General features: G+C 43.0%; 2 protein-coding genes across 2 annotated transcripts; one reads left to right on the top strand and one right to left on the bottom strand.

Moving 5' to 3' along the window:
- Positions 1-1,376: 1,376 nt before the first annotated feature.
- prim2 (DNA primase subunit 2) lies at positions 1,377-18,887 on the bottom strand. Its single transcript, XM_076018745.1, has 14 exons — positions 18,721-18,887; positions 17,923-18,072; positions 17,523-17,635; positions 17,233-17,324; positions 17,021-17,141; positions 15,882-15,977; positions 13,981-14,118; positions 12,336-12,403; positions 11,072-11,144; positions 10,701-10,886; positions 4,604-4,730; positions 4,330-4,412; positions 2,883-2,951; positions 1,377-1,703 (listed from the first exon to the last, which is right to left on the bottom strand). Exons 2-14 carry the CDS (start codon positions 18,065-18,067, stop codon positions 1,476-1,478), a joined length of 1,539 nt encoding a protein of 512 aa, XP_075874860.1. The 5' UTR covers positions 18,068-18,072; positions 18,721-18,887; the 3' UTR covers positions 1,377-1,475.
- A 591-nt stretch (positions 18,888-19,478) lies between these two features.
- rab23 (RAB23, member RAS oncogene family) lies at positions 19,479-25,694 on the top strand. The gene is made up of 7 exons (XM_076018743.1): positions 19,479-20,134; positions 21,972-22,211; positions 22,551-22,636; positions 22,937-23,093; positions 23,185-23,267; positions 23,536-23,628; positions 23,723-25,694. The coding sequence occupies exons 2-7, from the start codon at positions 22,057-22,059 to the stop codon at positions 23,854-23,856; spliced, it is 708 nt and encodes a 235-aa protein (XP_075874858.1). The 5' UTR covers positions 19,479-20,134; positions 21,972-22,056; the 3' UTR covers positions 23,857-25,694.
- The last annotated feature ends 46 nt before the right edge of the window (positions 25,695-25,740 follow it).

Raw genomic sequence — 25,740 nt, 5'->3', positions numbered from 1 at the left:
ATAAAATACGGAAAAGTATAATGTTTTCTATTTTTTTATGCTAAGCATTTTGATTATTTTCTTACATCATCTTGTGCAAGTCTGCTCAATATTTCCTCGTCCATGACTACGCATGAAAAGGTGACGTGCACAATCTGCTGTGCGCACATTCTGCAGCCTAAACTCACTCATCACTCATTCAGCCTCACCTTTCAAACCATAAAGGTCCATAAAACAAAATCCTTCCGTTTCGGGGCCCCGGGTTGGATTTCCTCGGCCTTATTCCGCGGCGGCTGCATCCTCGGCCCGTATAATGAGCGTGAGGGAACAAATCAGAGTGGAAAGCTGGCAAGTTCATGAGTAATGATTGTAAATCCATTCGCGGGAGATAAATACAATCCAAGACAAGCGCCTGCCCACAGCCTGAGAAGGTGCCAGCTTTGTCAAGCAAAGTCATGCTCTACCAGATATTAAACATCAAGGGTCTCCGGCTGACAGCAGCCCGGCTGCGCGCTCTTATCCACTTGCTTTATTATACTGGATAAATCCTCTCTATGTCAAGCACCATGCCTGGATTTTAAGACCTAATTTAATTCCATCCATGCTTCACTCCGTTCTGCGCGTGTATGTGCTGCGACGTGGGGTGAGACAGTGATGAACTGTGGTCTGAACTCGTCTCAAAGTCTGTAAACAAACAAACAAACAAAAACAAAAAAACAGCCTGCAGGGCAAATGAACATGCGATTTAAAAAAAAAAAAATACATCCAAGCTCCTCTGGGACGAGGAATTTGATTTAAAAGTAAAGTTAGAGGAGAAGGCGTTTATTGAATCATCTAAGACTTTTCTCTCGGCCTCCCAGGAAATATATTTGTATTCATGGAATTCAGGGCTCCGTGTTCCCGACACCTAATAGGATCTAAAGTTAGCAGGCTGGCAAATTTAGCCAAAGGAACTGATGTGAGAGCTCCTAAAAACAAGCGCTGAGCAGCGCTTTACTATCGAGGCACTATTAGGGAGGAGGAAGCACCTCCGCGCACTCCGGAGCCACTCTATTGTTGCTCCACCCGGCATTAATCCAAGGCGGCAATAACACCGCTGTTGGAAATTGTTTATTTTCATCCGTCCTCGTGCCACCATTCATCGCCGCCGCCGCCAAGCAAACACAATGACATTGTTTCCCGAGACGGCTGGGAAATGTTCTAGTTATCGGCTTTGAAACCCCCACATCCCCCCCCCCCTTTCCCGCTCCAACCAAAAGCGGGTCGCACCCCGGGCCGACTACAAATGATCCCGGCAGGGTCGGCAGAGGAAAAAGCAAGCAGGGAAAAACAAACCGGGAGGGGAGAGATTAGCCGGGCACCTGGATTACACGTCCAAGGAGGAAAACTGGGCGAAGTTTGAGGAGGATGCAGAAATTCTTTAATATTGAACAAATTGGAAACATAAAAAAAAAAAAAAAAAAAAGGTAATCGGTGAGTGTGTGGAAGAAACAAATTTAGTCGTCTTGAAAGAAAGAGTCCAGTTCTTCCGTCATCTCGCCCAGACCCTGCAGGGCCTTGGGCGCCGCCTCCTGAGTTGCCCTGGCGGTGGCGCTGTTGCTGCTCTCCTGCGACTTCTGAGGAGCCTCGGCCTCTCGCTTTGCGTCCCTCCCTCCGCCCAGCAGCTTCTGGCTCTCCAGAAAGTACTGGTTGGGGTGGCTGAGCGAGAAACTGCTTTCCTCAATCTTGATTTAAAACAAAAAAAGCAAAAAAAACAGAGAACAAAAAAGACATTATTTTTGTTTGTTTTTTGTCTTTTGTTCGCGTAGCGTTGTCGCAGCTGAAAACCTACTTGAGTGTTTCCCTAATTAGCTGCTATTCCGCCAATTTATCAACAATAATGACTGCGGCAGCCAAATTAGCGAGCCAGCCAAGTCCCAGCTTAACTGTTCCATCAAAACATGGGAAGGCGACCAAATGCCCCTTTCAGGGAACAAAATGTCAAAAAATCACTCAAGGCGAGTCCACCCCAAAAAAAAAAAAAAAAAAAGACGAACCAATTAAGAGATGAAGTGAAGCTCCAGCGGTTGCTCTCACTCTGACCTTTGCCGCATTTTTTTTTTTTTTTTCTTTTACAGAGCCGGGTAATTGGGCCGTAATGTTTTTGATAGAGAGGCTGAAACTGTGTCTGTGGACAAAGTCAATTATAATTAATTATTGTTACAAAAACGTCAGCTTCGCTCAGCATTTTTACTGTGTAAGACTTTGATTCCTCCGCAACACCAGGCAGCACACCTGCTGTTTGTGGTTGTACAGCGGCGATCCTGCAAATGAGATCTCATAGAGACTCACAGAAAAAACATTGGTGACTTCAGATTCAATTTCCATAGGAAATTTGTGGGGAAATGTATAAAGTCCACGCTACAGTGGCATGATATCACTTCAGTACAATCCTGCTAATAGTCATTTCTTCATCTCAAACAATGAATTGGGGGAAAAAAAAAAAAAAAAAAAAAGCTAAAGACGGTGGCAGTGAAACATAACAAAAAAAAAAGTCTACATGTCAATAACTTGTCACATGACCTTTCTTGGTTCTGGTCACATGATGTCAAAATGTGTACAGTGTGATTTTATGGAGTTTTTCATTTATCTTCTATCCCAGTCAGTTAGTGATGTTTTTTTGTTCATGCGGTTTTGTGTTAAACTCTGTAGCACTTCCAGATTTGCAAAAAATGTTAAATGCATGATAAATAAAACATATTATTGTCATTATTACAAACTGTCACTGAACATTCCTCGTCCTCCATACTCCTCATCAGAGAAAAAATGTAAGAAAGCACAAAAAGGCAGAGTTGCACTGTGCCCCCCCCCCTGCGCACCTCGCACATTCACTCCCCTACGCCGCCCCCTGTGTTCACACTTACGTTGTGAGTCAGCTCGAAGTATTTCTGGCACGCCAGCTGATAGTGCATTCCTTTGACCAGGTCCAGGATCTGCAGAGGGAGGGAGGAGCGAGGAGGAAGAAAGGGAAGAAAGAGACGAGTTGTCGAATGGTGTCAGATTGGTGCAGCTCGCACAAAGAGAGAAGACCGGCGGCGCCGAGTGCCTCGTCGAGGCGCTGAGGCGGCGAAAGGCTTTCAGAACTCGGGACGCGAACCCTCGATAAAACCTCGGCGGCGTTAGAAGACGATCGATGGGGTTTATTGTGACCGGGGTGGCGAGCGTCTCGGTTGAGGGCCTGACTGCGTCTCCTTCCCTCTGCTGGGCAGATGTGACGGTGCGAACCCGCCAATCAAGCCGATTGCTAATGCAACTCGTTGGCTGTCAGAGCTGCTGAAAGACAGAACCCAAGGTCTGGCCGTGTTCACCCACAGCCAAACCCACGGAAGGAATTTGGCTTGTTTATTATTATTTATTTATCTTTACCCCCGCCTCCTATTTTCCCGGAGGCTGCCTTCAGCGTCACTCGGCAGCAGGGCCGCTGATGCATTAGCGATGAGCTCGTCATCACCTCTAAGCAGGTACTCCAGTATTTTTTTGATGAATATCTCATAAAATGGTACAAAAAGGATCATTTTTAAAGGGAAGCTTGCACACTCCACATTTGTTTGGGAATTTAAAATTCAAGCTGAGCATGACTACAGGTGCCCACTTGAAATTTGGTGGTAGCTGTTTTCGGACATTAAGCTACGTTAAGCCTTTTCTTTATAATGAGCGCCTACGGAGAGGAAAAGCCTCAACATGGGCAGTATCGAAAAAACGGGAGTTATCATTTTGTTTTTTTTGGAGTGGTGGAAGGGGACATGGAGATGTCCATATGAAATTTGGCGATGATTGATCGCCGTTTTCCTTCATTAAGCTACGTTAAGCTTTTACGTTAAGCAAAATAACGTGATAGTTTCACGTTTTTACGTGAAAATTATCATGAAATAACGTGACAATTATCACGGAAAAACATGATAGTTTCACGTCATAACGGGATACTGAGCCCCGTTTTTTTTTTTTTTCCGATGGTGGCAGCAACACACTTCCGTACATGACAGTATTTGAGCTTGTGTCAATTTTACGGGTGTCTAAAACCTTTTTCCCCCAACTATTGTCCGACACTGAAATTGCGAGACGATAAAAGTTTAGCTCCCCCTGGCTGCCGACCCGTCTACAACCCAAGGCTCCATATTCCAGTCTCTGGAGACAACCTGCCACGGAGGCTTCAACTCCTGAAAGCGACCGCTTTCAGCCGCCAGAAAGACCCGCTGAGCTGTTTTGCCTGCTTTTGCCCGAGGTAGTTTTTCTTCATCAGTCCGGTGACAAAAAGCCAGGCTTGTGAGACGCAGCAGAGAATCTGTGCAGAGGCGGACAAGCAGCACCCACCTGACTGATTCCACTGGGAGCTACTTTGTAGACCTGCAGCTTCTGCTTCAGCAGCTCAGGGTCGCTGTGTCGAAATGGACATCCTGAAAAGAAAAAAAAAAAAAGTGAAAAAAAAATACAACTAGGTAAAACGTCTGAGGAAGTGACTGCTTAGTTGAAATCTGCCAGTTCATAACATCAGCCATAGAACGGGAATAATATCACACATTTCCCGATTTCTTTCTTTATTTATTTTTTTTTTTCCGGGAATGGTGACGGTGGCTGTTCCACTCACCGTGGTAGTCGCCTTGGCTGGGCGGGTTGGACAGGATCACCTTCATGCAGCTGTAGGGCGTGTAGTCCGTCCGCTTGCCCTCCTTGCCGAACATGTGTCGGACGCTGTAGGCGTACGCCTTGTCGAACTGCAGAGAGGAAGAGAGGTGCGTGAGCGAGGGGCGAGGGGGACAAGGTGAGGGTGGGGAGGCGCCCGGCCGCCGAGACGTACGTCACGCGAACAGCTGACGGCCTGCACCTCCCCCACAACACTTCCCCGAAGAAGTATTGGCGTCATTAGAGCGAAACCGTGAGAGGCGGGAGACGGCTGAATTGTGATGTGACAACCGAGGCGTCTCATCACTTTTGCCCCTCTGTCCTCCAGAGGGCTTTCAATCCAAACGTAAATAGCTCGCGGAATAAGCGGATGCTCTTGTCCATTAGATTTAAATAACGTGGTTACACTTTGAATCAAATCAGACACCTCTCAATCCTGTCTTGCCGCTGAAAAAAAGTGCCTCTGCTTCATTGAAAACAAAAGTGCGTAATGTTTCCATGTGAACCATGTTCTGTCTGGCTGTTGCTGAAGGCAGAGTCCGGGAGGCCTTATCTTAACTCATAGTGGCGTATCAAGCCGACATGTCACACTAACCTCAAATTGACTTTCTATTATCACCTCATCCTGCCTGCTAGCTTCACTAGTGATAATTGAAACTTGTACATTCAAAAAGATTTTTTTTTTTTTAAATAAAGTATTGTTACCAATGGTCATTTAATGAATCTACTCTACCTGACCGTCACTATGACACACACAGTTTGTCGATGTCTTCACAATGTGTCACTATCCCAACGCAACAGAAATGGAATAAAGTCCATCATTTACGTTTTTAGATACATTTAATTATTTTTCTAAGCTAAACAACCTGTTTTAGAAGGATGCTTGCAGAGAGCGTTTTTGTGGGAGGCTGCCAGCACAAGGCTAAATAGGTTACATTCTGCAGATACAGAAAAAAAAAAAGGACCATACTGCAGCATGGCTTGAATTTCAACCCCTGTTCTAACAATCAGAAGCCCTTACGTGGGATCTCAGAGATAAAAGCATCAAAGTCAAGGACAGATGGCGCTCAACTTTCCAGGACTGCCGCGAAACCCTCCCTTCACTTTCGTCAGAAGCAGAAGACTCACCTTCACTCTTCTGTTTGATGGGAAGCGGGGGGAAGCGAGGGGGTCATTCTGCCTCGTCTTCTTTGTGGACCCATTTTATACGAACGGCCGTTAAAAGATGACTGGCAGGAAGCCCGCCGCTTCATAAAACACACACGCGGGCGCGCTTTCGCGGCAGCGGATCACGATCACCGTGACGGAGGCCGTCGTAACTCATCAGCGCAGCGATAAAACTCTTCAGCTTACCATGGTGACAAAGGGCGACAGCGATTTTAAGTAGCCAATAATTCTCCTCTAAAGATTGTAAATCTGCTGCTAATTATGCAGAAGTTTCAAATGACAATCTTATGGATGTGCTTCCGACTCAAACAGGGCATCATTTAAGCAGGTGGATGAAGGGTTGACGGAGACACAAACAGGCATGCAAACACAGAACCCTGCTAGCATACTTCAATGCAACACACCTCAATGCAATACTACAAGTGCGGGGCCTTGGTTTGGATAGGATGAACGTTATTCCATGTTCATTTCAAAAACATTTTGCAAAACACAACGATGGCCAACGCCTCACTAAAAAAGGTGTAACAGTGTAGCTAGCACAAGTGGACGCTAAAAGTTGCCATCATGCTAATGCAACAAATATTAAAACTGTGTTAATCCAACCGCCACTGTCGACGACTTTACTTTCCACAGTGAAATATTGTGCGGCCATACTGAAGAGAAAAGAGAGAAAAGTGCTTCAGCTGTCCCCTTTTTCATAAAACACACACCCGACTTCTACAGACATTATTCACACACCCCTCCCCCCCAGCAATCTGACGCTACAAAACACAATGCACCCCCCCGGCTCCCCTGCAACGTGCCCCATTTTTCTTCTAAACTCGTTAAACGCAGGACCCTCGTGTTCCTTTTCTCCGCGGCTTCATTCCGTCCGCCGACTCGCTTCCGACAGCCTGCACTTCAGATAATCCTGGATGCTCTCTAATACAGCTGACCTCCAAACGGAGGAACTCGAAAGGGGGGAAATAAATAAATAAATAAATACCCAAAAGTCAGAGTGTGAACAGACGCACAAAGGAGGCATTAAAAAAGCAGAGCGGCGGCTCTCGCCGGACGCACGTCGCGGCTCGTGGGGCGGCATCACTAATATTCCGCCACAGTGGAGGACACATTCACAAAAACCTGAGGCAACGGAGACGGCGAAATAGGACACAATCAAAGGGATTATGAGTGCGTGCGTGTGTGTGTGTGTGTGCACGCACGCACGCGCGCTAACTTGGCACTGCTTCTTAGGCTGGGGAGTCCGCGGTGACTGATACGCCTGTAGCTGCGCTTCCTCCCTCGCATGTAACACCAGTAAAACACTTCTGCAGCGGCACTAAGGGGCCGTTTCAGAAGCTGTAAACAATAGGGCGACAAAATACTGAAAGCAAACACAATTTAGGGAGTTTGATGTTGCAAGAGGAAAAGACGAGGGATGTGGAGGAGGATGAAGCGGCGGAGGCGGCCGCTCTGTAAAGGTCATGTGCTCTCTGTGCGCGGGCAGAATGTTAAACTGCGAAAAGGCAATGGAGGAGAATAAGAAATGCTTAATCCCAAAGACACTGACGCTAATCTGCTGCAAAAGCGCAGACACCAGGAAGCATTTAGCACCGGCGGGGTGAGACGAGTCCATTTATTCATTTCTCTTTAGGCTTTTGAGTTTGGCTCCTTGCAACTTTGTGACAAAACCCTCGAGGAAGTAGCATCCGTCCAAGCGTTGCAGGTAATGACGTCTGAGTTTCAGCCCCGCATCCTGTTTTATTGGAGCATAACGCAGCGTGCAAGTCTCCCAAAAGCGGATGACTATCTAACTCTCGAAATAATGCATGAGATTTGACTTTGCCAGATCAAATGGTATTGTAGCATATTGCATAATGCATTAAAGCCAGGGAGATGTCCCTGGCCTTGACAAACACGCGTGGAAATGAAAACGTTACCCTGCACTCTCTGCTCACAAAATGCTAAGTGACTGAGAAAAGTAGACTGCCAGCACTTGGCAGAATTAACAACTCTCTAAACCTTTATTTCTTTCTGCTATGTGGTAAATGTCATCCAACTAAAATTCATGATGGTGACAGGCCTGACCTGTGCTGGCCGAGACATTTAGACATTAGAAAGTCTTTTTGTTGTGATCCTAAATGTTAAAGAGAAGATTCTACTTTCTGGTTCATTTGTGTCTTGATTGGCTGAATAATAATAATTGTAATAATAATAATGATGAAAACATATTTGACCCAAGTTTAATACCAAGTATCATCACTGAACCTGTTCAGTGTGGGAACCACCGCCTAAACCAGGCCTGGGCAAACTACGGCCCGGGAGCCATATACAGTCCGTCAAGCTTTTTAATCCAGCCTGCCGAACTTGAAGAAATTATATTAATAGTCAATAAGTCATAAAATAGCTGTATTTTCATCCATTTTCAGTGTTTTAAGAGCCATTTCAATAAAGAGCTAAATGCCGTGAGGCTTCAAAGACACATATTTTGTTGCAACTTTGCTTTTGTTCACTTTGAAGAGACATTAAAGCTCCATGATGTGTTTTCTACATATCCCTCATACATACTTTTTTTCCTATGAGGTGGGTCACCAAAACAATCCATCCATCTGCTCCTGGTCCGGCCCCTCTGTCAAATTTTCGAACCCAGTCAAATAGTTTGGATGGTTAACATGGAAAGTCTAAAAGTCGGCAGTTTACAGTGGTGAAACCAAAGTCGGGCACTTCTAAAGTGGCTCTACTTGGCGGTTAACATCCAGCACTACGCTGTGCTTGCAATTAACACGCCCTGAGAAGAATGGGCCAACTTCTGTGGCAGGAGAAAATTGATAGATGGGGCCGATTTGATCAATTCCCCTCTCCACCTTCAGCCTAATATAGCATCGCCTCTCGCTCCAGGCCTTCTTCGCGGCATCCACCCCTCGCTCGTCGAATACTAATGAATGCGGGGTTTTTTTTTTGGGGGGGGGGGGGGGGGGGGGTTTGCAGCCACAGCGTTCGGTCAGCAACTTAACACATACATCAATGTGAGGTCTGGAGATCTGGTCAGCAACATACGGCCGCCTCCGCTATGGGGGAAAAAAGTGCAGGGCGTGGTGCTTTGCATGGGTAATGAGCGGCCTCGGGGGGGAAAGAGACGAGGGCGGCTGGAATATGAATCTTGTGTACCTTCGTAATCATACAGGAAAAGAAAAAAACGGGCGCTGAAACATTTCAACGGCAAAAAAGAAAAAGAAAAAAAACAACTGGATGGAAATGGAACCATTATGGCAATGTACATTTGAGTAGCAAAAAAGTAAGCACCCATATACGTAATGACATGGATTTGCTTTCCAGTAAATGTTCTGTTACTTAGCAACTGGAACCCACATTATGATGTCCCATATTTTACCCATTTTCAGTTTTCACATCTTTATTTAGCATTCGAGACAGAGAGAGAGGCAAACCTGTCCCCTAAAATATCAAACAGCCAGTATAGAAAAATGGCATATTCAACCCGCTGTTTACAGCCATGACAAAAACTTTTGGTTTGAGCTTCCAGCTTTGCAGGAGCTTCCACCTGTTTGGACGCTGTTAAGCCCGAACTTTTTAAAAGAAAAAAAAAAAAGAGCGTAGGGAGTAAAAGAAGGGTGGACTTTTCTCATTTCTGGGGAGTTCATTGAAAGGCTAGAAACATTATTTTGAGAAAACACCAGGGAAGTGAATTTGACAAAGAGGCACAGGAAGTCGTTTCAAAGAAATTGACTCACACGCACTCCATCGAGTATTTCGGCCATTTCAAATATTTCCTGGGTCTGACTCGGACCTCTGGATTGGATCCAAAACCTAAATGGGTTCTTTGTCTGCCGGTGCCTCGCCGCTCCACCGGTTCACCATTCCACTAGTTTTTGTATCATGCTGTTGAATGGCCGCCGCAGTGAAAGCATCACCTCCCCGGTGCAGGCAATAGTTATGGAACGAGTGCAGTCGCAATAGGTCCAGAGAATGGAGTGCAGCCGTGCAGAGGGCTGGACGGGGAGCTTTTAAGTGAGGTAGCTGGTGGGATCGCCGGGTTAGGTTTTACAATTATATACCGCAACTGCAGGAGTTCGCATTCGGCGGCGGGGTCATGTTTTCAACGGGTTGTTTGTGGAAAATATATCGGCAGTCATGAACATTTGTGGATGGAACTTGGTCCTGGAAAACACTAAATCAACCAGTAATGCATATTATTAACATATCATACGCTTAATATTTATTTTTTTTAAGCATTCAATACTTACAAAAAGTGAGGGATATTTGATTTATGGGTTGAACGTATGGAAAGTGTAAGAAGGTGATGCTAGTAGGAGCATGTTTTGCTCTTGTGATGTCAAAATGTATAAAGAGGACTGTTTAAACACAAACTGTCGATTCTATCAAACTATTGATTCATGGATTGGACACTCATCACAATCACAGGTGTTTGTGATTTTTGGGGTTAATCACCTTGTTATTGTCAGAGACCATCATGTTCTGCAATAGTACTGAAACACTGAACCAATGCATTCACACATTCACCTGCAAAGATGATAGTGCACTTAAGGTACAAGCTGAAATTTCATCCAAAGCCTGATACCCCAAACTTCTGTGCTGCGGTTTCATCCTTCCAATTGGCTGAGGTCAAGCTGCCCTTATTGAAAGATGTGATGAATTGACTCAGTTACTGTATGAGCAGGTCAAACGGAGGAGCAGGGCGTACTGTCGAACCAGAGTAATGAATAAGCTTCAACTACACAACTGCGCACATCAGAAGGGCTTATTGCACTGTAATTACACACTTAACTACATGGGTGTGTGTGTGTGTGTGTGTGTGTGTGTGTGTGTGTGTGTGTGTGTGTGTGTGTGTGTGTGTGTGTTTCTAGATTGCCGTCTCGCCTCAACGTAGCTTTGGTTACCTTGTCCGCGTCCATCTTCCCCCGTATGAACTCGGACCTCCAGAACTGCAGGGCCTGCTCCAGCGAGAGGCCGATGCCCTTGAGGAAGAGGCCGTACTGCATGCGGCCGCCATGTCGTAGGTGGTGGTTCTCCCTCAGGCTCTGGTGGAGCTGCCTCATGCAGAGCGGGAAGGACTTCCCGGACAGCTGACGGAGGAGAAGCGAGGAGAGGTGAGCGCCGCCTGCGGCTCCACGACCGTTCTGACCAAATTCTAGATTTTTCTGGCCTCAAACGACTTTTGGGTGAAACTGATCTCCCGCTTAAGTTCTGCCGCTTCGACGTTTGATGACCGGAAACATTATTGCAAGACACATCAGTCTGAGGAACTCACTGAATCGATTTGCTCCAAGGAGATTTTGCCGACGTTCTTCTGGATGCTGTAATCCTGCCCCACGTAGGCATGACTGAAAGACAAGGTGGTCAGAGAATTTGTTAGTCTGTGCATGTGTTTATTCAAATGAATATGTTTGGATGATTTTGAATATGGTGCCGAGTTCGTCTGAGTCCACTCGGTATTTATTTATTTTTTTCGGTAAATGACTTTGAAAGCATTGTTTAACTGCACAACAGAGGCAGAACTGCCGACTAATCTCAACAACCAACCCACTAATCCATCCACAAACTCTTCTCTGTGGCATTTACAAAGACAACACAAAAACACTCTCAGCTGCTCTCCAGAGCCTCCAAATAAATGTTTGCTCAACAATGAGCCACCGTTTGACCTTTTGCGTCGCCGCTGCCCTGCGTTCGTTAGCCGTCACTACTAACTTTCGTGTTGAGGAGTCGACCATGAACTGTAGGTCTGTTTTGGGGGCTTTTAATGGAACCACTCATGGGAAGTTTTTGTGGAAACTCTAAAATAGTGACAGGTAACATCATGTGAAGAAAAATGGAAAATTGGCACAAAAAAAAAAAGAAGAAGCATGCTTTAGAAAAAGCTCAGGTCAGATATCTGACACCTACATTTTTTTTTAAACATTATGCATCTCTAGACTGTACATCTTTCAGACATCACTAAACATTTTCGAAGTTGGCTGCAAACACAGGGCTAATAGACTCGCTATTTTTGGTTGATCAATACATAAACACAGTGCAGACGAGACCTTATTTGTGTGAGGTTGCTCTAACGGACTCTGAAATTGCTACATTACGGGGTCCTTGACTAAACTGCCTAGAAAATTAAATTGCACAAATGCCTCAAACAACCTTGAGCAACATCAAGTATTTTATAACTTTATTTAAACTGTCACTCTCTCCATGACAGCTCATTCTTCCACAAACCCGAGGCTATTTTAAAAGGTAAAGAAACAAACTCCCACCAGTGGAAAATCCAACTGGCAGCGTTGACGAGTCACCGGCACGTCATAATTACTCCAAGACTGAGCATCTCCACCGACACTTCCAGCTGACACTGCACACGCCTGGGCCAGCCGGCGCACTCTGAAGCAACATCTGCACCGGGCCGCTAGGCGAGGTCGTGATTTTTTTTTTTTTTTTTTGTTTTTTTTTGTTTCCCCGGCCCCAGATCAATCACGCTGAATCACCTTTTCTATCAGCAGATCTTTGGCACAGCGGCAATCAATCCGCCTTCTTACCTGAGGTGGTTGAGCAGCGGCTGGAGCCGTTCATCAGATTGCACAGCCGGGAGAGAGCGAGCCGTCAGCTGCACAGGGACAGGAGGGAGGAGGGCACGATCGCCGCCAGTCAAACAGGTGAGCAGCGTCAGTGCAAAACAATGAGAGGTGAATCAGTCAAGCGAACGTGAAGCGACACACAGATCTACACAAGACTTTCAACGGTGGAATCATCCGTTTTGTTTACAGTCAAGTCAACACATTTCAGTGAAAAATCTCATTTCAATCTTTGACATTTTCAAATTAAAAACAATTAATTCAACTTTATGTGTGTTTAGCCCTATTAAGTTACAACTTCTACTATACTGGCTAAAAAGATATGGATAAAACTCTTCTTGGTAGCAGTGATGTCCTCCTCTCACTGTCTGCACAACCACAACAATACGAGTTTTCCACAATATTGGCACTTTAAAGATGACATGTTACAGGCAAGTGTATGTATGCCATTGTCAAAGAAGGAACATGGCCATTTGAACATATAATTCTCAACTATAGTCAATTGGTTACAAGGAAAAAAAAACAAGTAAATGTTTAAATGCCACTGTTGGTGTGGTTCAGATAACAACCAGAAAATGGGAAACAGAACCAGCAGAACGCTCTCAACGAGTTAGGCTGGTCTTTAGTTAAAAAAATATGTGTTGCTGTTGTTGTTGTTGATGAAATTAGTCAAATCCACCTTTACTACTTTTGCCGTTCTGGAAACAGGGCCTTTGTGATGTCACAAGGGGAACAGCTGCCTCTTCCAGCCCAGCCAGCCAGGTGTATGTGGTGTGTAGGTAAAGGTTTTAAACAGATGGTTAAATATGCTGTAATCTGGAGATCTACAGATTTTTTCTTGATAATTAATCATGCATGAATCATAGTCTGGTGATTATTGTTCCCATTGTGCTGGACCTGTCTAAATCTGTGTAAAGTTAACACAAAGTGTCAGATTGTAATCAGGGCAACAACACTAATGAAGCTCAAAATCTGAGTTGCATGAAAAATATTTTCCACCTCAGTCAAAGAAGTCTCTTCCCCAACTAAACTTTGCTTGCGCCTGTGGCCTGGCCTGCACCCTGCATCAGCACGTGCAGTAATTGACCTGTGGCTGTCTCCTCGCATCCTCAGCCGAGACCGCCGCGGGTTCCAAAAATGTCATGTTTTATGTTCCACGGGGAATTCACACAAAGGCATGCTAATTTAGCGCCCTGCAATACTTGACTTTCACGGCCGTTTTAAAAAACCCATGGCGCCTGCAGGGGCGACGCCAGCTTGTTCACACACGGTGCTTCTTCCCCCTCCAGACATCCCGTGTCATACTTATTCCCCTCATTTAAAACCTGGACCGCTTCAGCTCCCCTCGGGGGCCTCTGCAGGAAGCGCTGGTTGCAATCGGTAACAAATGTGTCTGATGCAACCGCGCGTGCCGTGCGGATGCAAACGTATTAATACGCTAGTGAGTGCACGCGTGAGGAGGCGGTGGTGAGCTTGTTGGCAAGAACTGGACATGTCCTGGATTCATCTCTCTCTCGCTCTCTCGCATTTCATACCCAACCAACCGTCGCCTTGCGATCTAAAATAATAGAACACTTGTAAACGAGTCGCATTTTTTGTGAGCACTTACAGCGAGCGCTTTGGAAAGCCTGGTGCGGAAGTCGTTGAGGACTATGGTGACGATGTCCTGGTGAGGGATGTAAACGTAGCCCGCCTTGAGGTACACCTTCCTGGTTCTCACCAGATCCAGCGCGTCTTGAAACGGAACCTTTGGGATTAAAATAAAACAATTGGCAAAATGAAAAGAAATATTTTTTATTATTCAGTTCTTTAGCTGAAAAACTCTATACCAGGCACGGGAAAACTACGGCCCGGGGGCCATACGCGGCCCGTTAAGCTTTTAAAACCGCCCCCACCGAACTTGAAACTATATTAATAAACCTTATTAATGTTTTATTTTCCCTGCCTCCATTCACGGTTTAAAGAATCACTTCAACAAAGAGATATTTTGTTGTAACTTTGCTTTTGTTCATTTTCAATTGACATTAAAGCACATTTTCTACATATCCCATGATGTGTTTTTTCCTCCTATGAGGTGGGTCACCAAAATACTCCATCCATCTGCTCCTGGTTCTCGGTCAAATTTTAGAACCCATTATGGCCCACCAGTCAAGAAGTTTGTCCCTCTCTGATCTATATATAGCAGGGTCACCAACCTTTTTGAACCTGAGAGCTACTTCATTGGTACTGAGTCATGTGAAGGGCAACCAGTTTGCCACACTTTCCTTAAATAACACATTTTCCCAGCTAGCCTTTAGTCATACGTTATTATTAATGGTACTGATCTAGGTAAAAACAATGCTCACGTTAATGAGTTCTCAATAATCATCAACAATGACTTAACTAGGCTGGATGAAATCGAATTTTAGAAGCAGCTCAAGGAGTTGTGCTATTTTTAGAACAGCCTGCAGGCGACTCGTGTGGTCCTTGAGGGCTACGTGGTGCCCGCAGGCACCATGTTGGTGACCCCTGCTCTATAGCCTTCACCAATGTTACAGTTCTTACCGCAGAATCCAGCAGGAATGGGGGTTTTTTATGCTTAGCAGAAATGCTTAATTTGGACGGATTCATCTATTTCACTGTCCTGCACAACATCGCACAACCTCTCTGCGAGGTGGATTCAGAGTGGCTCAGGGACTGTGTTTACCCACTTATTTTGCATGATGAGACAACCTGTGTGCCCCCCCCCTCCCCCCCAAAAGGAAGAGAAGTGAAGTACGTAATTAGGGACACCAGTGATGTTTTTTTCTGCAGTTTGACTAAATTGCAGATTATTGATCCTCTCGTGCAGGGAAGGATTATGTATGTGTGTCACATTATGAGAGAGACTGTGTGTTTCTGATTCAACAAACTGACTTCCTAACCAAGAGCTTAAGCAAGTTTGAAAGAAAGAAAGACATTTTATTGCTTCACAAGAGCTGCGGCTATGTTGTGCTTCAAGGTGTTTCATTTACTGCCGCACAACGTAGAGAAGTAATTATCAGACATTTCAGACAAAATGAGGGCAGGTCAGACAATTATGAGCTACATGGTATGTGTTTCATTATCTTGGGGGGAAATGTTTCTCATTGGATTTCCTATTACTTATCTTTTTTTCCTTGCATGTGCAGCACGACCAATATGCATACAGGAAGCAGAAAATGGCATCACCAGGGTTTTAGATTTGGGGTTGGTTGCTAAAAGCTAAATGCTAAAAGTTGCCCAAGTATTTTCATTGCATCATTGGAGCCCAAAAAGTGCAGCACAGCTAGGGGATTTAAAGTCGGCGCATGTCTGTTAGGATTTAAAAAAAAAAAAAAAAAAAAAACATGCAAGTTTTATTTTATCAAAGTTATGACACTCAGAATAAAAACTGATCTTGACCGACAGCTTCCATGAGAAACCGACACAACAGAATAATACCAAACATGACAAAAAAGGGGGGAAATGGGGGTGAAAATAAGCGTCTGACACTCTGAGTGAGTCACTTACTTTGTAGAAGTCCTGATCCTCCACAGTAATTCCGCTGACAGCGTAACTGGAGCTGACGAGCTTGTCTTGCAGAGACCTCTTCTCCTCCAGGCTAATCTGAAAGTTATTGATGAAGCGGATGAATCTCATTGTGAAGCTGCGGCGTCACTGTCACGACTAATTCGGTGAAGGCTGACATTCATTGCCACTGGAGAGCATTTATCAGATTATCTCCACGTTGATCAAAAGTTTTTTCATTAGCACAATTTTATTAAAAACCTTGGAAAAGTTTTGTCAGAAGAAAACTATGGCAAAATGCCAAGTTAAAGGTCCAGGCAAAGGCACAAACAGCAAAGTGTTAATAGTAGTTCCCCCCCACCGGTAGTGACAGATGTCAGCTTGCACAAGGTCCAGATGTGCTTGCGTTAAGCAAAAAAAATGCTATTACTGTATATATATATATATATATATATATATATACATATATATATATATATATACACACATCTATATATATATATATATATATATATACATATATATATATATATATATATATAGATGTACATATGTACATATGTACATATATACATATATATATGTATATGTATATATATATACATATGTATATGTATATGTATATATATATACATATGTATATGTATGTATATATATATATATATATATATACATATATATATATATATATATATATACATATATATATATATATATATATATATACATATATATTGTTGGTCGCCGTTCTATACAACTGCTTGTTGCAATCTGCCTCCCCAAGATTCAGTTGCAGATACACCATTGGGCCGCATACACTGGGCCTTTAAACAAACAGAATGAACGCTCTAATAAAGTGATGAAAATTGTGGCTGTTAATATGAAATTTAAAAAAACAAATTCCATCAGACCTCCTTACAAAAGGGGGGAAATGATTTTTGAGCCTCAGTAGTTATGTCAAGCTGTCAAATAGCTCCACCTAGTGTATATACAAAAAAATACATGCTGAACCATAACTTGATTGAAAATTTCAATCTTCGATCGGCTATAAAATGAAGAAAATGTTAAGAAAAATGTTCATTTATGAATTAACGCGAGTCCAGAAATTCATCAAAAAAATAACAAAAAGTGTAAAAACTTACAGTGTCATATTGCAGATTGTTTCTGTGGAGGAATTCAAGCTTCTCTTTTGCTAACAGGTTGCTGAAGCGATAACGGAAAAGATCCACTTCCTGCTGTATGAACCACCGCCTGAGGTCCTCCCTTCAACACAAAAAGAGCGCTAATTACAGCGGCACATTTGAATACCGTCTCACTGGAAAAAAACAAACGCTTGCATACGTTATGCACTTACGTCTGGCAGTAGGCAAGTCTGAGGATGAAGTGGGAGATGTGGTCCTTCCTACGTTTGTCTTGTTCGCTCGGTCCAGTCGATTTTCTTTCATCCTAAAGATGTGTCGACAAGGTTTGACAAGTTTGATATAATGGTTTTATCTTAGTTCATTAATGTAGGATTTCCTTCAGGAAAACTAGAGGTGACGTTGGAGAGGCAAATGTCGTCAACTTCAATAAGAGACTAGAAAAGGTTTGTGTATTTAGCGTTAACAACACATTTAAACCTGGCTGGTTAAAAAAAAGACTCACACTCTCCGGTCTGTAGGGAAGATGGAGGTTTTTGGACTCGTGGTCCAATTTCTTTATGTACGGCTCCGAGAGTTTCACATAGCTCACTCCCACATTCTCAACCGTCTTCAACACTGCAGAGGCAAAAATAATAATAATTAAAACACTCATATAACACACACATATTAGATCAAACACATTACACCCTATAATCAAAGAGATATGTTTTCCCTCTGGCTTGAATCCTTAATTCTGTTTCTCAGTTTGCAGATCTCTGCTGTCCTTGGAGCAGATGGAATGGAGTTACAATAAAATAATAATAATCCAGTGCCTTTAAGGTGTATGCTAGGATCGCAATGTTTTGATGACATTTGTTGTTGCGTTCATTGTAACAGAGTGGTATGATGAACCAGCATCTCACTTTTCAGTCTGTCCACAGCAAACATTTCAAATTCACTGAGGGAGATGTTCTCCAGAGGAGGCTGCCCATAGAACTGCAGGGCATGTCCGTAGATCTCTGTCTTAGAGTTGGGGTTCAGCTTCCTTCTCCGGCTGGGAAACTCCATGGTGCCTATATACATGAATTAACACATTATTACTACTACTACTACTACTACTACTACTACAAATATTGGTAATCAGACCAAGACTTCAACAAACCAGTGTGCTGGTATTATATTCATAATGCATCCGCAAAACTTTTCTCTAATTAATAATTGACTTTGACTACGGTTATTCTTTGGAAATTACTATTAAGGGAATCTGGGTTCAGAGGTACTGCAGAATTCCGACTTTCAACTGATAACAACTTCGTCATTTGTGTTGCTCAAATTCGCCAGACAACAACTTGCTCGGCCTGGCATGACAGCTGACGGCTCATTTTTGTCAACACAAGACCTATCGTAGTTGCACATATAGTTGTCTTTGTATCATTTATTTGTATAGACCACCAGCACCCCATCTAACCCCCATCCCTCCAAAAAAAACAACAACAACAAAACAAAAAACTAAATATAACGATGTGAAACACGTTTGTTATATGGTGAGAAAACGGCTTCAGCAATCCAAACAGACACCCGTGCACTACTATACTGTATGTTGAAACGACGCTACTGTAGCTAACGTACTTCAAACTACCCATCTGCCAGAGGCAGCATCTAATGGCTCTATATCAAGTGGCGACCGTGTGTTTAGAATTATAAAACTGTCGATACTTTACCGATTAGTTGACAGCGAGGCTTCTTAGGGGCTCAATCCCGCCAAACAAAGTGGGCTGTTCAACAAACGCGGGTAAATGATGACGTTTTCAGCCAAACCCGGAAGAGAAACACTGGCATGGCCAGTGAGCGCCTGTTTGCTTTTCCTCCTTACCCGGTTAAACGTTTTTTGTTACAAATTTTAATAACTTCTACTTTAAAAAAAATAAATAAAAAATAAAATAAATAAAATAAATAAAAAATAAACGTTTTTATACTGTGTGTATTGAAAAGTAAATAGACAGAGATCAAGAAATTTGCCCTAAAAGTAGTTCTTTTGTAAACGTTTAAGGAGATGGGGATAGGGAGACAACGTGCGGGACATTCCTTACGACAAATCAAATGCACCAAAGCGGTTTGCTGACCCATGAAGTGATACAAGTTTACTCTGGTTATACAGTTGCTGTTGCTATGTCCATGTTAAATTTAATGAATATTAGAGACACTAAAATCAATCAAATTCAAATGAATCGACGACTAAAAGTCATTCGAACTGTATTTTTTCCCCTCTTTTCTTGTTGAGGTGCACTACTGGCTGCATGACTTCAATTCTTTCTCCCCCTGCAAACAAGAGAGCGCCAAAGACGACCAGTGGTGGGTCGAACACACTCGAAACTCTCGAATGCACAAATACACGGTTTCCTAACTATTCAAGCCATCACTTTATTTAAAGTACATGAAATATGTGGAGGAAAATTGATACAGGAGTTCAGTCTACCAAACAATCAGGTTTTACGTATTTTATGTTGATAAGGCTGTTAAATTAATTAGTTCAAACTGTGATTTTCCTCATTTAAAAGTATTTTTATTCTTACATTGAAGAAATAATATAAGTAAATCATGCAGAAATATGTTCTGACACTAAAACAAAATAAAAATAAAAAGTGGAAGACTCTGTAGGCAGAAGACGAACGGAGGCCGGAGAGAACGTTACGTATCTTGCTTCGTGCACTCTTTGGTCTGCTGCCTAGCAACAAGCATTAGCCCTCTAGCCAGCCGCCCGTACAGCTATCATGCGTAGCCTTTAGCTGGCTGAGATGCGGCAGGCAGGCTCGGGGGCAGAAAACAGTGCAATTTCTTCCTTAAACGCATTTGTTCAATTCGTAGTTGTCGGCAGTGATTGAAGTGGGCCTTCCGTGTTGAAGCAGGGCACATTCACTCGCTGGTGAGAAAATCCCAAACGGGCGGAGGGCACGGTTCCCTTCTCTGTAAAAAGCGGCTAGCCTTAGCTAAAACGCCGTAGCAGCTGAGTCGCCGCTGTCTCCCTCCTGCCACCAAGACCAACACGGACACTTCTGAAGGCATGCCACTGTAGGTCAGTGACTTGGTTTTGCACCTTGGAAGATACGTCGTGAACCAGAACACCGTCGTTAAAAGGTCAGAATCTGTCAACGTATTTTTGAGCATAGTTTAGTCCAGTCAGCTGTTCTGCAGTTACGGTACCTGCAGCTGTCTGACACCTGAGGAACCCCCTGCCAGCTGTTCAGCAGGTCACATCTGTCACAGGGATAACGTAAATAAAGATCATTCAGCAATTTAAACATACCTTAAGAAGTCAAAGTCTAAAAAATACAGGGTGTTTTCACATATTTTTTTAGACACTGTCCTCTGTTAGGCCCTTCCATAACATTAATAGTAAGACCTCATTGAATTGGTGTTTATAAATTGTCTCATCCAATAGGCCTATTAGTTGTAACGTCTGAGGTAAATTGTTAATTGTTAGCGTAGTTTGCTCTTTCCATTTTTATTTTTATTTTAGGATTTCCTTTCAGGATTAATCTGTTGGTTCCTGTCTTTTATATGATAAATCACAGAATATGAATGTTGTAAATATACATCTTGTTTTCTACAATGCAACACTTTCATGTCTGATAAATTCCTTGAAAAGCCATACTTGCTGTTAATCATTGCTAGATTATTCCTAATGTAACATAAATTGAATTCCCTATTAGTTGTGTCAGCAGAATGTGTTGTAGTTTATAATTCTCCCTCATTAAGATTTTGCCCTAACTTGAATGGAATTAGAAGGGTGCACCACACCAGAGTAACATGCTCAGCAAATCAGTGTCTTTGGGTTTTTGATAAACACAAGTGTGATCATCAACTTCACAACATTTATTTTTATCCCCCAACCAGAGAAAGCTGGCTGCTGGCTGCTGGCTCTTTTTGTGCCAGTTTTTCCCTGTGTGTTGGAACAAAGTCTGTGTTGTCAAGCTCATTCATGGCTAATGAATAATAGTCATCTACTGCTACACATATTGCTTAACAGCAGTCCAGACTGGCTGTTGGACATCACAGTCTCACAGCAGGTTGTCAGTGTGTGTATGAAACAGCTTTCCCACAATATGTTGTTTAGCATTGCACTGACACACACACACACACACACACACACACACACTCTGACTGGGAACAGCATGCTAGTTGCTATGTGGAGTGTGATGATCTCTGTGCTAATGGAAGAATAAACACATGTCGCTGTTGTGCGGATCAAGTAACAGTTCCAGCCATGATTTCAGTGTGGACAGTTCCAGTCTTGCAACTATGATTTCAGTCTTTCTTTTTTCTTTTTTCTTTTTTTAAATGCTCGTTAAAGTCACGTAAGTTTAGCAAACCAAAAAATGTCAATGTCAAAATAAAATGACTTGTTGACAAAAAAAAAGAATTAGGGAGATATTGCTGGCCTACCACTTGTCAAAAATGGCTCAGTTAGTGATGGATTAATTTGGAGAATAAATGAGTGGTTTACAATTTTGGATGTTTGTGGTTCAAACATGGCTCCGTGAGATCTGAGCTCTAGTTTCCTTGGTGCTCAGATTTTATCTGTGGATTACCTAAAAACAAGAAGTGGTTTACTTTATTAATATTATTATTGCACCATTTTAAAATGAAGCTGAAGTAGTAACTCTGTAGAAATAGTTTTCAACTGCTACATTCTTTCGTTTGCTCACTGCCGCAAAATAAAACAATTGAAAGCAGTTGTACAAATAGTTAGTGGACAATTATGTCTTTGAAATGAAAAAGATTAAAGGCACATTTAGTGTTTCATCACCAACAGATGGCAGAACTTTTTTTTTTTGTCAACTCTACAAGCCCGATTGCAAGGTTGACTAATCATGTCGTCTTTGTTTTTACATACACACAAGAGAATAGCGATTTCCATGCGGTCAGTGACCATGTGCGGCCCAGTGACTGTCCGTTCGCTTGGCGGTTTCAGGTGGTCTATGAGTCCGTATCGTTTCGCCAAAACCGACCGGGCTGAGCGGATTTGACGGAATCGGCCTGGTTTTGATCTTGCCACCATGTTGGAGGAGGACATGGAAGTGGCCATCAAGGTGGTTGTGGTGGGAAACGGAGCGGTGGGCAAGTCGAGCATGATCCAGCGCTACTGCAAAGGTGTCTTCACCAAGGACTACAAGAAGACCATCGGAGTGGACTTCCTGGAGAGGCAGATTGCGTAAGAGACTTGGATGAGTGGTTTAAATGGCACAGCTAGCTGCTGCTGAAAATAAAAGGTCCTTGTTTGTATTATTAATTATCAGTATCCTTTTTGCTGCTCTAGGAAAAACACTTATTTTCTGTAACAAGAGTCCAGAGTATTTCTTCCAATGGGCTTAGCAATTTAAAATGAATTGTCGGGGAGGGGAAATCATTTTGAGCAGTAATTATTTCCCAATGTACTTTTGGTCCAAACCTCTCTAGCCTTTGTTTTGCTGGAATACACAAACAACGGTCATGTTCTGTGGAACAAATCTTGACTATTCCTGGAACTAATCAGCAGTTATCTTTTCTGTAGCGTGAATGACGAGGAGGTGCGGCTAATGCTGTGGGACACCGCGGGCCAGGAGGAGTTTGATGCTATAACCAAGGCCTACTACCGCGGTAAGACCTCTCCCCTGGGGACAAATATAACCCAGCTGCCTCGTGCCGCTGACCCCCAGCCCCCCCCCCATCACCTCCAAGGTTCACTTTACTGTATAGATTTTATTGTCAAGTCAGCGCAGCCTTTTGTTGACACACACACACACACACACACACACACAGCTGAAATCAAGTTTGGTTGAAGGTTTTAAGAGCATCAGCTTGCTGTCTTTTCCCCCCCTTTTTTCTTACTTTTGACTTGTGACATGGTGAAATAACTGCGAAAATGTGACCTTTTGCCACTTGCGTCTTGCATTCCAGGAGCCCAAGCGTGCGTGTTAGTCTTCTCCACCACGGACAGGGATTCATTTCAGGCCATCGACAGCTGGAAGGAGAAGGTTGAGGCCGAGGTCGGGGATATCCCCACAGTTCTAGTGCAGAACAAAATTGACCTGCTGGAAGAGACGGTCGTAAAGAAGTGGGTTCCACTTTCTTTTTGCAAAAAAAAAAAAGCCCTGAAGTTGAATGCAAAGACAATAATCAAGACATGTTCTGTGTTCACGTTACAGCGAGGAAGCAGAAGCTTTGGCCAAAAGGCTGAAGCTGAGGTTTTATCGAGCTTCAGTGAAAGAGGACCTCAACGTCAACGAGGGTGAGTTGCTGTAAAAGCTGACATGATAGAATAGAATAGAATAGAATAGAATAGAATACTTTATTGTCTGTCCCAGATGGTGATAGAAATGCTTAGACAGGGCTCACAAACACATCCACATATTCCACCAAGACACATTTTACACAATAAATATGAATAAATACATGAAAACAAAAATGTGCATGTGTGAAAAAGTAGAATGCTCCGTTTCAAGGCTGTACACTTTTTGTCTAAACTTTGCTCACATTTCCACTCGTTCTCTTTTCAGTTTTTAAGTACTTGGCTGACAAATATCTTCAGAAACTCAAACAGCAAACGGCCGAGGAGACCGAAGTCGTCCACACAACAAGCAATAAAATAGGTGAGGACTCGTCCTCCACTTGAATGCAGCTTTGTGTGCCCGTTCATTTCTCATTAATTGCATTGTTTTGTCTTGTTTTTGTCTTTTCCAAAAGGAGTATTTAACACCACAAGCAGTAACATCTGCAACCAGAGCCCCAGCAACGGCAGGGAAGTCATCACTTTGCGACCCAACAAGCAAAGGACCAAGAAGAGTAAAAATCCTTTCGGGAGCTGCAGCCTTTTCTGAAATCGACCCTAACGACTGACTGAGTTTGAGATTAGATCGACCGCATTGACAGACCAAAGCTTCTTCCAACTGGGAAACCCAACGTGTTACTGCAGTAATAGTCCGATGCTCAGTCTGAAGTGAGCCGTCCCTATAACCCACCCACCCCCATCAGTCATCCGAGCTCGACGTCTGCTCCACGTGGTCATTGCCTTAAGTAAAAGCAGCGGCTCGAGCCACAAATTCAGTTGTGGATGATTTGCGGATTATTTTGCACCATATTTTTTTGACAGGAAATAATATGGTTTCAACTCTATTGACTGACTACCCTGCACACAGCGCTCACAAATCCAGAGGGGATTCTCTGTGGGGAAAGTATTTTTGTACAAATCACAGCAGTGTTGACACGGTGCCAAAATGTGCTCTTTTTGAGCTGTAGTGAATCAAGACACTGATTGTGTATATGATAGGTTAGTAGATAATATTAAGACTATTAAACAGCCCTCTATTTGTATTCACACACTCCTGCTTTCTACTAAACAAATCAAAGACCGTCACAGCCGCATTGTGATGTGCAAAGATATAAACCAATCACACTCTGCGCCTCCCATAGTTCCTTTACAGGTACTCTTTCTAACACTTTGAAGTTGACCTATATGAGCCTCAGAGGGGTGGTGGTGGTGGGGGGGTTCTGTGTCTGTGTCCTCAATTTTCACTGCATTGTTTCCACATTTTTCAAGACTTCAAAATAGTTACAATGGTTCGTTTTTGGGGGGGATTTTTGATTTGTGTTCTTACCAACATTCTTTTTTTTTTTAGTTTGCGGGGGGGGGAAAGAAGTTTTACGATACAGTCTGAAGATTGCTGCTCAGTGGTGTGTCCCTGCGGTATGTCTTGTTTTTTTTTTTTTTAATCTAATCACCAGAACAAGTTAATTCACTTGTGTGCGCCTGAATATGCAAGAAAAATGACTTTCTTCCCAACACTTTCAGGTACTTAAAAAAAAAAAAAACAACAACACGAAAATCGAATTTCTTGCGAGCAGATTCCCACTTCAAGTAACGTGATGTTGTTATTAGAAAGGCGGTTTTCCAAGCACAAACATTTGGTGACGTGAAGTCTTAAATCTCCAGTTGAACGTTAGATTCATCATTTCCAGCATAAATATTTCACATGAATGGGGGATACACATGCGTGTATGCACATTTTGTTTTTCAATTTCGTTTTCCGAGACTTCTTCCTAGAATCTTGTTGTTGTTTTTTTAAACATTCTGAAGCAACTGGTTTGTCTGTTTTTTTAACCAATGTCTAAGAAACCTGCATGCAAACATTTATTTTTCCTACATTGAATGTCCAAACATGGTTGCTACACCACATTGCCTTTTCCCCACATTGCCATGTTTACACTGTTTAAACTTCTAAATCTCTTGTGGTTTATGTTTAAAATCACTTGCACAGTAAACCTGTAAATACTCACCATCTTCTCTCATTTGTAACATTGTTTATTTTTGCTTCTTTGACTGATTGAAGTTAGTGCACTTTATAATGAAAGATGGCATATAATCTTACAGTACCATGACTTAAAACTGACCATACTTATGTGCTATCACTCAGGTGTTGTAATATTGTACCTGTTACTCTAGTTTCCACACACACCCACAGTGGCTCCATTAATCAGTTTGGCACATTCATGTAGACGTACCAACCTATGAATGCTCACGACGAAAACAATCTGTTGGAGTTTATGTTTACTAGCTAAATAATGTATCGCGACTTGAGATGTGCCACACAACTGAGCACCCGGTTTGCGCATTGGGCGTGTCGATGGTAGTCTGGCATCAATAAAAGTTTAACTTTTTCTTCTTTCTTTTTTTTTTTTTTTTTTGCTCTTGTATTTAGTGTGTC

This window comes from Nelusetta ayraudi, unplaced genomic scaffold, assembly GCF_046127955.1.
Source record: "Nelusetta ayraudi isolate G7.1 ecotype Tasmania unplaced genomic scaffold, CSIRO-AGI_Nayr_v1 ptg000008l, whole genome shotgun sequence".
NCBI lineage: Eukaryota > Metazoa > Chordata > Actinopteri > Tetraodontiformes > Monacanthidae > Nelusetta > Nelusetta ayraudi.
This window is presented reverse-complemented; position numbering and strand designations above follow the sequence as displayed.